At 34.4% G+C, this 15399-nt stretch overlaps 1 protein-coding gene across 8 annotated transcripts in view; it reads left to right on the plus strand.

The window, feature by feature from the left end:
- CDC42BPA (CDC42 binding protein kinase alpha) overlaps positions 1–15399 on the plus strand; it is a 330947-nt gene that overhangs the window by 144949 nt on the left and 170599 nt on the right. For all 8 annotated transcript variants that reach the window (XM_044915969.1, XM_044915970.1, XM_021689881.1 and 5 more), the window contains exons 6-7: positions 2971–3064; positions 13525–13725. In XM_044915969.1, the coding sequence (XP_044771904.1) occupies positions 2971–3064; positions 13525–13725 (295 nt within the window). The remainder of the gene's footprint in view (positions 1–2970; positions 3065–13524; positions 13726–15399) is intronic.

A 15399-nucleotide genomic window follows, 5' to 3' on the forward strand; every position in this document is an offset into this window, starting at 1 on the left:
AAGAGGTGTCACCAAACTTTTTATGTAAAAGGCCAAACAGGAGATATTTTAGGCTTGGAAGGCCACAGTGTCTGTAGTCAGAACTCCTCAACTCACTCTGCTGTTGTAATGAGAAAGCTGCCATAGATAATACTTAACCAACTGAGCCACCCAGGCGCCCCATGCCATAGATGATACTTTATAAGTGAATGGATGTGACTTTATTTACAATGAAATTTTATTTACAAAAATGGTCAGTGGGCTGGATTTGGCCTCTAGGTCAACATTTGCCAACTCATGATGTACAACACACAGAAATTACTTCAATAATATTATCCTCTTATTGCAGATGGGAAAAAGGAGCCATAGAGACCTTAAGTGGTATCATTCAGGTTAAATTAAAGGACCCTTACCTAAGGAGACATACCTACAGAAATGTTGCCATGGTCAATGTCAAAGAGATTACTGCCTGTGTTTTCTTTTAGTTTTATGGTTTCAGGTCTCACATTTAAGTCTTTAATCCATTTTGAGTTTATTTTTGTAAATGGTGTAGGAAGGTGGTCCAGTTTCATTCTTTTGCATGTAGCTGTCCAGTTTTCACAATGCCATTTATGGAAAACACTGTCTTTTCCCCACTGTATATTCTTGCCTCCTTTGTCATAGGTTAATGGGCCATATAAGCTTGGGTTTATTTCTGGGCTCCCTGTTCTTTTCCATTGATGTCTGTTTTTGTGCCAGTACCATGCTGTTTTGATTTCTACAACTTTGTAGTATATCTTGAAATCTAGGATTGTGATACCTCCAGCTTTATTTTAGATATGTCTCTTCAAGCAAGGGAAACAAAAGCAAGAATAAACTGTTGGGACTACATCAAAACAAAAAGCTTTTGCACAGTGAAGGAAACCATCAAAAAGATGAAAAGCAACCTATTAAATGGGAGAAGACATTTGTAGATGATATATCCAGTAAAGGGATAATATCCAAAATGTATGAAGAACTCAAACAACATAATAGCGAAAAACCAAACAGTGTAATAAAAAAATGAGCATAAGAACTAAATAGACTTTTTTCAAAAGACAAAATGGCCAACAGGTACCTGAAAAGTTGCTCTACATCACTCATCATCAAGGAAATGCAAATCAAAACCACAATAAGATGTTACCTCATACCTGTCAGGATGGCTAGAATAAAAAAAGACAAGAAATAACAGGTGTTGGTGAGGGTGTGGAGAAAAAGAAACCCTTGTGCACTGTTGGTGGGATTATAAACTGGTGTAGCCACTGTGGAAAACATCATAGAAGTTCCTCAAAAAAATTAAAAATAGAGATACCATATAATCCAGTAATTCCATTCCTGGGTATTTACCCAAAGACACAAAACACTAATTTGAGAAGATATATGCACCCTTATGTGTATTGCAGCATTATTTACAAAGCCAAGATATGGAAGCAGCCAAAGTATCCATTGATAGATGAATGGACAAAGAAGATATGGGGGGTGTGTGTGTGTGTGTACATACATACATGTATGTATATGGAATATATACAGTGAAATATTAACCATAAAAAGAATATGATTTTGCCATTTGTGACAACATGGATGTACCTGGAGAGTATTATGCTAAATGAAGTAAGTCAGAGAAAGACAAATACCATGTGATTTTATCTATATATAGGTCTAAAAAATAAAACTAATGAAAAGGAAAGAAATAAAAAAGTAGACTCTTAAATACAGAGAACAGACTGATGGTTGTCAGAGGAGAGGTGGGTCGGGGATGGATGAAATAGATAAATGGGATTAAGAGGTACAGACTTCCAGTTATAAAATAAATAAGGAAAGAGATGGAAAAAAAAAAAAAGTGACCCTAACCACATGGTAATAGAATTCTTTTGGCATATATGATGTTCATAGATAATTTTTTTCCTTCATCTACATGTAGAATATGTTGAGAAGGTCTGATCTCTTAATTTTTCAGAATTAATCTTTAGATTATGATTAGAAAACACATTGCTGAGTCTTTACAGGAATCATTTTATGTATTTTGCCAAAGTTTGCATCCCTTTTCCTTATTCACATGTAGAAACAAATACAAAAACTGGTGTGATTTAATTTGCTGTTAATATTTTACAAGCCTTTGACTTAACATCCATAAATAGCTTTATATAACATAAATTACTACTAAGCAGTTGTGTCAGTTGTATTTCTTAATTTTTTTTTTTTTTTTTAGATTTTATTTATTTGAGAGAGACAGAGACAGTGAGATAGAGAGCACAAGTGGGGAGGAGAGGGACTGTCAGTTATATTTCACATAAGCTTTATGAAGAAATTTCTTTGCAATTACTTTGACTCAAAGTAATTGAACATTTATTTATTTACATTTATGTTCAAGGTCTAGGAAGTATATTTTTTCCTCTCCAATTTCATGGGCTAGAGAATAGTATGTTTTGTATATATCAAATAATTATGGCTCTTCTCTGTATACAGAAAGTAGGCCTACCATGGTCATACTGGAATCTTTGCAAATCTAAATTAATTTAACCTGAATGAAAACTGCCAGGAAGGGGCACCTGGGTGGCTCAGTCTGTGAAGTGTCCGACTCTTATTTCAGCTCAGGTCATAATCTCAGGGTTGTGAGATCAAGCCCCGTGTTGGGCTCCACGCTCAGCTTAAGATTCTTTTTCTCCCTCTCCCTATGCCCCACCCCCACTCACTCACGCAGGCATACGCTCTCTCTCTCTTAAAGAAAAAAAAAAAAAAAGACAAAAAAACTGCCAAAAAGCTTTTTATCTCCAGAACACAGAAAGTGCATGTGTTTCAGAAAGTTATCATATGAATTAGAGCCAGGATTTGAACCCATAATGTAGTCAAGTAGGTGTTCTTAGAGTATTAATTTTAAAAGAAGTTGAGATTTTCAGACAAATTTTTATCTTACCAAGTAAATGGTTGTATTTATTTTTCTCAACTAAAAATTGAATGTGTCTGTCTTTTCAGGGACATCAAACCTGATAATATATTGATGGATATGAATGGACATATTCGATTAGCAGATTTTGGTTCTTGTCTGAAGCTGATGGAAGATGGAACGGTAAATAAAGATAAATCTCAAGTCACTTTATCCACAGATATCTCCCTTGCTACTTGTCCTCTTTATCTGTTTTGGAAACCATCTATTTATATTATCTAAGTATCCATCCATCCATCCATCCATTTGTCTTTCTATGCTCCACCTTTTCCCACAGTGGCATTAGGGATACTTGTTCATAATAGGGTCTGTTTACAAAGTCCAATGCCATTTTTAACTGCTTATATTAATGATGTTAAGATTGATATAATGTGTCTTTTATGAGAACCTTGTTTGGTTTTTTTCTTTAGCTGAACTGTTTGTTATTGTACTTGAGATATTTTCACAGTTTAAGAGAGGTGAATGAAGTAAGTCCCACATGGAAGAAGAAAATGTGACTCCTTCTTCACCTTTATTTATTTTTTTTTATCTTTCTTTCCTTGTTGTCTAGTTTTTTTGAGGGACAATATTCAACAAATGAATGATCAGAACATCCTCTATGTGGATTTAGTTTCACATTCCCATTTGGTTTACTTCTACTAACCCTCGATCCCTCATATAAACTTAAAAGTTTATATGCCCCAATTTTATTCCCTGTTTTGTTTGTTTTTACTTCATCTTCCTGGCTGTATAGCAGAAGTCCAAATATATGTAATTTCACTTTGGCAGAAACTATTTTGGAGAGCAGTTTATATAATATATTCCAAAGGCCATGAAAATGTCATATTATTTTGGACCAGTAATTTGATTTCTGAAAATTTATCCTAAGGAGATAAACTTTAAAAAAATAGATTATATGACTTCTGCCTCTGGCCATGATGAAAGGAGTAATCGGTACCAAATTGTCCTCTCACTATAAAAAACTGTAAAATTGTACATAATATTTGGGACAGCTGTTTTCAGGCAATGGACAACAGGCAGCATAAGACTGTTATCTTTGAGAGAAATGAATTCATGAGATGTACCTTACAGTTTCCCAGGATGGGGACTGTATGCAGGCTCTGATGCAGAAACCTAGAGTTAGAGCCGAGGGTAGTAGTCATACAGAGCTGAGGAGGAAGACATCAGAGGTGAGTTAGTTGAGTTAGTTAGTCTGCAGTGCTTAACACTGGAGAGGAGGGAGTTGTTCAGAGAGAGGGCCTAAAGATATGGGGCTATCTTCTGAAGGTTGGGCTACCAAATTATAGATGCTGTGCATCTGAAAATTGAACAGGTTACTGGAAATCAAGCAGTGCTGGAGAAGAGACAGTACATGGGGACACTGGAATTTCGTCCCTGGGGAGCTATTTAACACCTTTATAACATGTAAGACTTACTCCAAACCTGTGTAACAGTCTAAATCCAAGTCCTGATAAAATTCATTGAGTTTGAAAGTGGTCTGCCAAGTCAAGGGGATTGAGATGAATTTTAGAGTTCTACAAATCTGCCCCCAAAGATTGTAATTGTAAGCTAACCCTTGTTTAAAGAGATCAGGCAGTATTTTTTTTATCTGCTTCAATAATAATTAACATCTTCAGCAGAAGATAACAGAGTCCATACTCTCTATAATATCTTTCTGTCAGTGACCAACATTCAATTAGAAATCACGAGACCAAACAAAAATGGGGATAGGGATAGGGATTGTGATACAGACTTAAAAAATAAAAGTAGTCAATAGAAACTTTGATAGCACAGATGTTGGATTTAGCAGACAGAGACGTAATGAAGCTATCATAGATGTGTTTTTTTAAATAAATATGTCTAAAGAATCAAAATACAGTCTTAAAGATGGCTCGGATAAGGAATCTCAGTGGGAAAATAAATGAAATGGACCTTTTAAGAACTTGAAAAGTGTAGTAATAGAAATAAATAACTCACAGGAGTAGGTTAATGGCAGATTAGAGATGAGAGAAGAAAGTGCCAGTGAGTTTGAAGACAGGTCAGTAATGATGATCCAGTCTGAAGAACAGAGAGGAAAAGATTGAAGCAAAATAAATTCAGGCCCAGGGTTCTACATGATTGGAATACTAGAAGGAGAAGAGAGTGAAACAGGGGCAGAAAGAATTTGTAGGATTGATGGCTCAGACTTACCAAATATGATGAAAAACACAGAATCTTAGTGTACCTCAAGGTTAAAAGGAACCACACCTGTCCACAATTAAACTCCTGAAAATTAACGATAAGGGGAAAAAATGGAAAGCAGCCATAATTAAAAACATGTTACATACTTTGGGGAAAATGGTAAGAATAACCATAGGTGTCTAATCAGAAATAATACCTTTAAAGTGCTGAAAGAGAAAAAAAAATCTATAAACCAAGAATTCTATGTCAAGCAAAAATATTCCTCAAAAATGAAGGTGAATAAAAGACATTTTCAGTTAAATGAAAGTGATTAATCTGGATGCTAGAGAATGTCCTTTAATCCAAAGGAAATGATACCATTTGGATACTTAGATCAATAGGATAAAGAATATCAGATAGGATAAATAAGATCTGTAGGATAAAGAAAAAAAAGACTCATCTTTTCTTCAAAATTTACATAAAAGCCATCTGATGAGTGTGAAAAGCAAAAATAATCACACTGTCATGTGGGGTTATGATATTTGTAGAAGTAAAAGATCTGAGGGCAGTAACACAATTTAGAATGTGTCTATGGAACTGCGCTGCTTGGGGACACCTGTGTCTCTTTGAAGCATGAAGTGGGCAGCCGATAATGGCAGGTATGATACAAGAAGGGAGAACTTGCTGAGTTGAGAAGACACAGATTCAAGTCAGGGAGGCTGTGGCATCAGGAAGTTTTGGGTCAGAACTCTGGAGAGCAGAGCGCTACCCTGAAGAAGAATTCCAGGGGAAGAGCTGGTGTTTCCCCGAGTCCTGTCCCTTAGACTGAAAGCTGGGGCTCTTCTCTTGGAGTCTCATAGGCAGCCTTCCAACTCCCTGGGCATTCCAGAATGCAGTGAGGACTGTTTCTGTCTGTATGAGCTACCCACGATCAAGTTTATTCCTTGAAATCCTGGTGTGTCTTCCTAGTTGTTCATTCTTTACTGATGATCTCAAAATAATTTTCCTGGATGTACTAGCATGTTTATCCTCCATTTAGAAAATTATAATGAATAAGCCTTTTTACTTGTTTTATTTCCATTTTATTTTTATTTTTTATCAAAGTGATCTATGTATATTTTAAGCAGACTTATCATAAAAACTGCATTCCTTTGTCCCATTCTTCCTGCCTCCAAATCTCTACTGCTAGAGGCAGACACCTAGAGACTTCTGGTTGCTTTTCCTGTTGCTTCCTTTACTTACATATTTCTTGTTATCATACTTGTGCTACTGTCTTTTGATTATTTCATTCTAGATATTACCTGTTAATTTCCTACCATCTCATCCAACCCATACACTTTCTGTTTTCCTAGTGTAAGTCTTTCCTTAAATCATGTTCATTTCTTTATGACTCTATACAAATATTATTCATAGTTTGGCCATGCAGTTTATTTTAATTACAGTTCTTTTCTTGAACATCTTTTTGTTGTCCTTGGTGTAAGTGACCACTTTGCCTTGTTTTCTATATAACTCTCACCAGTTTATCCCCAAACTTTCCAACCCATAATTCCTTTCTCTCTCGGACACATTATGTAACCTAGCAGTTCCCATTTACCTTTTGGAGAGAGCTGCGCTCGAGTCTTGCCTTCTCCCTTCTCATCCAGACTGTTCTGCTGGCCAGTTGTAGCACAGTCATGCCAGGACTACCCTACTCTTCATCGTGGGCTTCACTGCACGGCAGTCCAGCAGCGCATCCGCTGTTTCCTGGCTCCCATTTCTGACTTTCTCTTCATCTGGTAGTAGCTCCTGAGAAGGGTTCTAATGGAAGTAAATATTTTATAGTCTTGTACATGTGAAAAATGCTTTCACTTCTACCCTCATACTTGATTGATAATTTGTTTGAGCATAGTATTACAGATTTGAAATGATTTTTCTTAGAATTTAGCAGGCATGGCATTGTCTTCTAATTTAATGTTGAGACATCTGGTGCCACTCTAAATCTCAATTTTTCTATTATAACCTTTCCCCCCTTTTCTAGAAGCATTTAGGATATTCTATTTTTCCCAGTGTTCTGAAATGTTATGATTATATGACTTTGTATGGATCTTTATTTATCACCTGAGCAGCTCCCTTAATTTTAGCCTTTCCCACGTATAAATTGAAACTATGCCATCTTAATCACTACACCTTTATAAGAAGTCAATTTCTGGGAAGGATGTCCTGCTATAATTCTTTTTCCTCTTCTAAGATTGTCTTGGCTATTCTTGGCCATTTGTTTTTCCATATGATTGTTAGGATTATATTATTGGTTTATATGCATACATGTACACACATACCCCTTCAGAAACAAGCTTGTAGACCTGCATTGAATTTAGAGGTTAATTTGGGGGAAATTTATGTCTGTAACATGGAATCTTCCCTTCCACAAACATGGTGTCTCTCTCCATTGTTTTAGGTTTTCTTTTGTGTCTGCTATTGAAGTTTTATAATCATGTTCACTGTAAACCCATTACCTTTATTTGTTAAATTTGTTCCTAGGCACACTGTGGATTTTTGGGGCATGGAGCATTATAGATGATAACTTTTATAATTTTTCAGTTTAACAGCTTGTTGCTTTTGTTTAGGACCACAGTTGATTTTTGTATACTCATCTTGAAACTAACAAGCTCACTAAATTTTTTATTAGTTCAAAATAATTTGTAGATTCTTCTAGGTTTTGTATGTAGACAGTCATGCAATCCACCAATAATGATCAACTTTAGGTTTTGTCTTTAACAAATGCTTAAATATGCTGTTTCCCCCCGTATGCAATCAGTGACCTTCAGTGCAATATTAGAGACGTATGGTAATAGGGAGCTTCTTTGCTTTGTTCTTGATGTTAATGGTGTTTTTTTCTGTAGTTTCAAATTAAGTATGATGTTTGCTGTAAGTTTTTGGTAGATATTCCTTACAAGATTAAGGAAATTTCTGTGTCTTATTATGAAATTTCTGTTTCTTATTAGCATAGAATGTCTTGTTATGGTTGTTATTGTTGTAATCAAATGACTTTTCTGCATCCAGTGAGATGATGATATTAGGGTGTTTTTCCTTTAATCTGTTAAACTGATGAATGACAAAGATTATCTAATGTTAAATCATCCATTCTTTGGCCAAACATAACTCTATCATGAAGATGTATTGATATTTTTGAACAAATTGCTGGATTGACTCTGCTAATATTTTATATTGGATTGTTACCAGAGAGTCTTACTTGAGATTGACCATTCTGAGATTGCAGTATGATTTTCTTTCTCAAATTGTTCTTGTCTAATTCTTGTATTTGGGCTATCTTAGCCTTATAAAATGGACAGGTGGTAGTCCTATTCTCTCCCCTTATCAATTTTGGCTTTAGAACAGTTTATATAATACAGAGGTTATCTATTTCTTAGGAAATTGGTAGAACTCACTTTTGTTTTATGTTAATCACCATATATTACATCATTAGTTTTTGATGTAGTGTTCCATGATTCATTGTTTGCGTATAACACCGAGTGCTCCATGCAGAACGTGCCCTTTTAAATCACCTTTACCTTCGTTTGGTTTTGTTTTCTTCTTGTTTTTTTGGTTTGTTTTCCAGGTAGATTTTATACTATTGATTCACATTTTTTAATGGTTATAGGTCTGTTTGGTTTTCTATTTCTTCCTGAGTCAGTTTTGGTAAGTTATATTTTTTTTTCTATGAAAATTGTCTATTTTCTGTGAGTTTTCAATTTTGTTGGTATAATGTTCATATTGCACTCTTCCTAGCTTTAAAATCTCTGTTACATGTGTAGTTTTGTTGTTTTTTCAATCCTAATGTTTGCTTGTGCTTTTCTTTCCCTTCATCAGTTCTGATATATAGAGCATTTTACTATTTTTCATTTCTAAATATTTTCCAACTTTAGTTAGAATACTTCTGTGGACCATTGATTATTTAGATATCTGCCTTTTAATATCTTTAGTGTAGTATTTACTTATTTATTTGGTTCTTTCTAGTTTTATTTTACTGGAGTATGGGTCTATTTGATATCAGTTTTTTCTGGCATTTGTCAAGATTTGCTTTTGCTTTATAACAGGCTAGGTTTTATAATGTTACTTGTTTGTTTGAAAATAATACACTCTTTTTAATTTCTGGGTGCAGGTTTCTATGTGGGTCCATAAGATTGAAGTTGTTAATTTGTTGTTCAAATTTTTTATATTCTTACCAGTTTTATTTCTTTCTGCTATACCATCTATTATTTTAAAAGTCTTATTATGATACTGAATTTATTAATTTTTCCTTGTAATCATCGATGTTTTCACAACCCTTTTGTAGCTACATCGTTAGGTATATTATTCAGAATTGCTATTCCAGGGTATTTTCTTTTACAATTATGTTAATGAATTTTTAAAAATCTTAATAATGATTTTGCCTTTAGAGTCTATTTTAACTGATAGAAATATAGCTACCATAATTTTCTTTTAACATCTGCCTGATGTATCTTTTCCATCCTTTTACTTTTAACCTTTCTGTGTCCTATGTTTAGGTATATCCCTTTTAAACAGATTATTGCTAATTTTTAAAAATATTTGTTCGTTTTGGTTTTATTTGTCATCCAGTGTGATGATGCTGTCTTTTAATAGGTAAATTTAATCCATTTATAAATTTTATGATGATCAATATATTTGTATTTATTCTTAGTATCTGATCTTGTGCTATTTACTGTGGGTTTTGCTTGTTTGTTTGCATGCATGCTTTTTTCCCCCACTTTCCTGCCTGCTATTGATTTGGTCAAGTGTAGTTTAATTTCTCTTTTTATTTAACATCTTTGAAAGCTATACATTCTATTTCAATTATTTTAATGTTTATCTTTAAATTTTTAACACTTAAGGTTTACCTAAAGTCTAGAGTCAGTTTCTCCACCATATTCCTAAGCCAAACAAGAAATTCAGTTTATCTTATACCATATACAAAAATTAACAAAAAACTAATCCAAGATCTGAATATAAGAGCTAAAACTATAAAACTCATAGAAGAAAACATAGGGGAATGCTTTATGACATTGGATTTAGCAATGATTTCTTGGATATGACCCCAAACAACAGGCAACAGAAGGAAAAATAGATAAATAGGACTATACCACCTTTGTGACTGTGTCAGTCATCTTGGTGAAAAGGCAAACGAAGGAATGGGAGAAAATAGTTGCAAATCATATGTCTGATTAGGGGCTAATTATCCAGAATATGTGATAATATAATTACCTACAACTCAGTAACAGAGCAATTCAAAATGTGCAAAATACTTGAATAGACATTTCTCTGAAAAAGATAAAGAAATGGCCAACAAGCTCAACGTCCCTAGTCATTAGGGAAATACAAATCAAAGATACTACCTCACACCCATTAAGTGGCTACTGTTAAAAAATTTTTAAAAATCCCACAATAAAACAGAAAAGAATTGTTGGTGAAGATGTGAAAAAATTGGAACACTTGTGCTCTGTTGGTGGGAGTGTAAAGTGTAAAATGCTGTAGCCACTCTGAAAAACAGTATGGCAGTTCTTCAGAAAATTAAAAATAGAATTATTGTATGATCCAGCAATTCTACTTCTGGGTATGTAATATACTTCACAGAATTGAAAGTAGTGACTCAAAGAGGTACTTGTACACCCACATTCATAGTATCCACAATATCCAAGAGATTTAAGTAACCAAAGTGTCCATCAGTAGATGGATGGATAAAGAAAATGTGATATTTACATGTAATGGAATATTATTCAGTCTTAAAAAGAAGGAAATTTTAACACATGATACAAGATGGATAAGCCTTGAAAATGTTAAGTGATTTAAGCCAGACACGAAATATCAAATATTGTATGATTTCACGGCTCTGAGGCACCTAGGGTAGTCAGACTCAGAGTGAAAGTACAGTGGTAGTTGTCAGGGCCCAGGATGGGGCGGGAGGTGGTCAGGGGGCAGTTAGTGCTTAATGGATGCAGAGTTTCAGTTTTGCAAGATGAAAAGAGTTATGGACAAGGATAGTGGTGATGGTTGCACCACAGCATGAATGTGCTTCATGCCCTTGGAGTGTATGCTTGGAAATGGTTATAATGGTAAATTTTGTGCTATGGGTATTTTACCACAATTAAAAATAATAATTAAAAAGTAAATTAAAAATAAAGATGAGAAAATAAGAAACTTCAACCACTTGAATCCTAATTGTTCCCTTGGTAACATGTTACTGTTTTCTGGTATTTTAGTTCCATCTGATATTTCAACCTTTAAATAGTTGTCCCTCCTACTCTGCTACCTCTCTTTCTCCTTCTCTTTTTCCTACTCCTCCTTGTCTTCTTCCTCTTTGTCATTATTTTGTCAAATTAATGACTGTATGTATGTTAAAGTTTACTAATACCTTTGTTCACAATCGCTTCTACTATCACATTCTTCCATGTGCATTAAATTTCTTGTTTCCTGAAGTGTGTCCTTATGTTTATCTGAAAGTCTATACATGGAAAATCACTCACTCTTTGTGTGAAAATGTCTATACTTAACCCCCATTTGTGTGTCATATTTAGGTGACAATTATTTTGTCTTGTCACTTTGAAGATACAATTCCATTTTCTTCTGACTGCTGTGTCACTACTAATAATTCCGCTGTCAGTCTAATTGCTGTGCCTTGGTAGGCAACCTCTTTATATTCTTTACTGTTTTGAAGATCTCTTTGCCTTTGGTACTCTGCAGTTCAACTGAAGTTCAACTGCAAGAAGTGGATCTGGTTTTATTTATCTTTTCATATCTTTTACCTATTCACTTTTTTTTTTTATTATTTTAAGGATTAGCTTTTTGGGTTTTTTTCCCCCATTTCTAGGACTTCATTTCACTTTATAAATCTTTCTTTTCTTATGATTTCACTTTTTAAATCATCTCTAATCATTTTAAACATACTTATTTCATGAAGTAGAATTGATCATTGTTAGGGGTCTAATTATATTGCTTCAATTTCTGACTTTTTTTTGTAATGGATTGTTTCCTCATTTAGTTTGTATTTTTGGATTGTGAGCTCATCTTCAGTGGGCTATTATATGTGAGAATTATATGTGCTCAGGTTTGATCATGTGTCCTATAAAATAGTGAGTTTTGAATAGTAGTAGTTTTGAATTTGTTATGCCAGGTTTTTGGTGTGCACCTTACCTGGTGCCAGTATTTTTGCCAATTCCTTGGCCTGAGGACTTCTGGACCACAGAAGCACTATGATTTAGAATATCCACTGCTGGGACTATGTGGCTGAAAGTGATGAATTTGGGGAGGAGCAATTTTTTTCTTCACATTTCAGCCATAATCAATATAGATAAAATATCTTTCTCTGAGTGGCATATTTTTATAATTCACCTTTCACTTACCCTCTAGAGTAAAGGCTATTATATGGGGTGGCTTCTTGCTTCAAACTTCATATAAGCTGAGGGCTGTCCTCTTGTCCTCATGGATATATTAAAATCCAAGTACATAGAAAATGAAAACCAACATTCCCCAGCCCCATTCCTGCTATAACACTTATCACCCTGGTTCTCAAACATTTGATTACCAGCCCCTAAGAATTTCTTTTTTCTCTAAGAGCTCATTTATATGTTTACAAAAATGGTTGTTATATTTTATCTAGCATTTTTAAGAGTTTGAGGTACATGAGTTTTCAAGTTCCCTTATCTCGGTATTATCAAAGAGGAAGTCTATTCTAATGATTACTAAGAATGATATTTTTTTCTAGAAAATCCAGAATATTAACATTATTCTACCTTGAGAATGTTCTTTTTTGATATGCTTCTTTAAAACATACAAAGAAACAATTTTATTTTACCTCAGAGTACCTTACAAGATGTGCGTGTGCCCAGGATCATTTTTAGTGATTATTTTCTTATTTAGATCTAACTTGCTTATTTTTTGAAGAATATGTTTCAAACCCCTTTGTAATTTTTAAAATTAATAAGTAGTTTGCAGTACATTGTTAATATTGATTTCCTTAGGTTTGAATTAAGGTGTTTTAAAATAATTTCCGGGTTGCTGATAAGTATTGGCCTGTTTTTTTTTCAGGCTATATTTTCTTTTGACAAATTGCAGAATTTTCCTAGTTCCATTATTTATATGAATGTGTTGGTTAATAATATCAATAATAAGAATGTTCTGTACTAAATACTCAGTTTGTTTTTAATGGCTGTGGTGTTCAAATCATTTCATTACCTTAAATGTAGTCAGTGAAGTACCAGCAATAATAAAGATTCTATAGTATTATGAAATCTGGAGAACTACTAGTGTGGAGATTATATACAATTTAACAAGGAGGCTAAATTCAGGTAATGACAAAGTTGTAGTTGTTTTGAAATAATGTCTGTTGTATGAGTAAGTGTAAATATTTTTAATTAAAAATTGTTAATTGTTTCTAATATAATAGATTACTAAAAATGTGTGAACTTCTTCAGGTCCAGTCCTCAGTGGCTGTTGGAACTCCAGATTATATCTCTCCTGAAATCCTTCAAGCCATGGAAGATGGGAAAGGGAGATATGGGCCTGAATGTGACTGGTGGTCTCTGGGGGTCTGTATGTATGAAATGCTTTATGGAGAAACACCATTTTATGCAGAATCTCTGGTGGAGACATATGGAAAAATCATGAATCATAAAGTTAGTATATTTTACTATTTTTCAATTGAATGTGGTAAATGATACATAAAATAAATTTAAAGTAATGTGATAGTTAAAAAAGAATTTTTTTAAAAACAACATTCTAATTCCTATGCTAATAGGGGACCTGACAAAAGTGAATAATCAAAATCCATAAATTGTGCATAAAATTATGAGTTCTTACCTTCTCCTGTATTTTATTAGAAATGCTAATAAATAGGAAATTAAATGGTCTCCAGTAGAATAACAAAATTGGTAAGCAGATAATTTATATCCTTACTACTGTAAGTATACTCATGACTAGAATGCATTTAAAAAATTCTCACCCTGGGGCACCTGGGTGGCTCAGTCGTTAAGCATATGCCTTTGGCTCAGGTCATGATCCCAGAGTCCTGAGATCGAGCCCCGCATTGGGCTCCCTGATCAGCGGGGAGTCTGCTTCTCCCTCTCCCACTCCCCTTGCTTGTGTTCCCTCTCTTGCTGTCTTTTTCTATCAAATAAATAAATAAAAATCTTTAAAAAAAATAAAAAATTCTTATCCTTAGCCATAATAAATCTGAGATATTCTTTTTCCCCTGGCAAAGATGAAAAGAAAAATTACACTCTGTACTGTAAATAATCCAGTGAGATGGACATTGTTAGACATTGTTGATAGGAATATAAATTGATGTAATCTTTCTGTCAACAAGTCTGTAAGTATGCATCTAGAGCCTTAAAAATGGTTAGAACTTTGGATCGAGCAACTTCAGTTTTAGGAATCTGCCCTAAGGAAATATTCAGTCGAACCAAGATGTTTGTACAAGGATACCTATTCCAGTCTTCTTTATGATCAAAACAGTGAAAACAATCCGGATTCACCACAGAAACAAATTAATAGAGCCTTAATCCATTTAGTTCCCAGTGAAATAGAAATAAATTGTAATAAAGAGAGGAAGGTTCTGATTGATTGGTTTCAGAAGATTGTGAGCAGTTGCAAACACCTGGAATGGGAATGTCCCATAAAAGGGGGGTGAGCACCGTATGATCAGTTGCTTCACGAATATATTAATCAGTTGATGCTCTTCTGTGGAGTTGGTGCTCTTTCTGCCTGGCTGCAAGGATAATCTGTTAAATAGTTATGGAGAGTTGGAAGACAGGGAATAGCCAGCTACTGAGTTGTAAAGAGCACATGTAGCATTTCACAGAGAGATCGTTGTCTGTGACATGGTGGCTCAGAGCACGGACTGTGGAGTCAGGCCACTCTTCCAAAATCCCAGCTCTCCCGTTTACTACTTGTGTGACTGGGAGCAACTGGCTTGAACTCCCTGGGCCTTTGGGTCTCTTCTATAAAATCAGGATAATAGTGGCACCTGCCTTTGAGGCTTGCTGTGAGGATTATAAGCGTTAAGTGAATAAAGTGTTTCCACGAGTGTGAAGTCCATGGTCCGTTCTTTACAGGTGTTTGCTGTTGTTACTTAATGTTTAGTTTGTGGCGTATATGAACATCATCAGTCATAAACACTCTACTGAAATATTGAGTCAGATTCTACTTTTATTTATTTATTTATTTTTTATTATTTTTTTTTTTAAAAGATTTTTTATTTATTTATTCATGAGAGACAGAGAGACAGAGGCAGAGGGAGAAGCAGGCTCCCTGCGGAGCAGGGAGCCCGATGCGGGACTCGATCCAGGGAC

The sequence above is a fragment of the Neomonachus schauinslandi genome, chromosome 6 (assembly GCF_002201575.2).
Source record: "Neomonachus schauinslandi chromosome 6, ASM220157v2, whole genome shotgun sequence".
Taxonomy (NCBI): domain Eukaryota; kingdom Metazoa; phylum Chordata; class Mammalia; order Carnivora; family Phocidae; genus Neomonachus; species Neomonachus schauinslandi.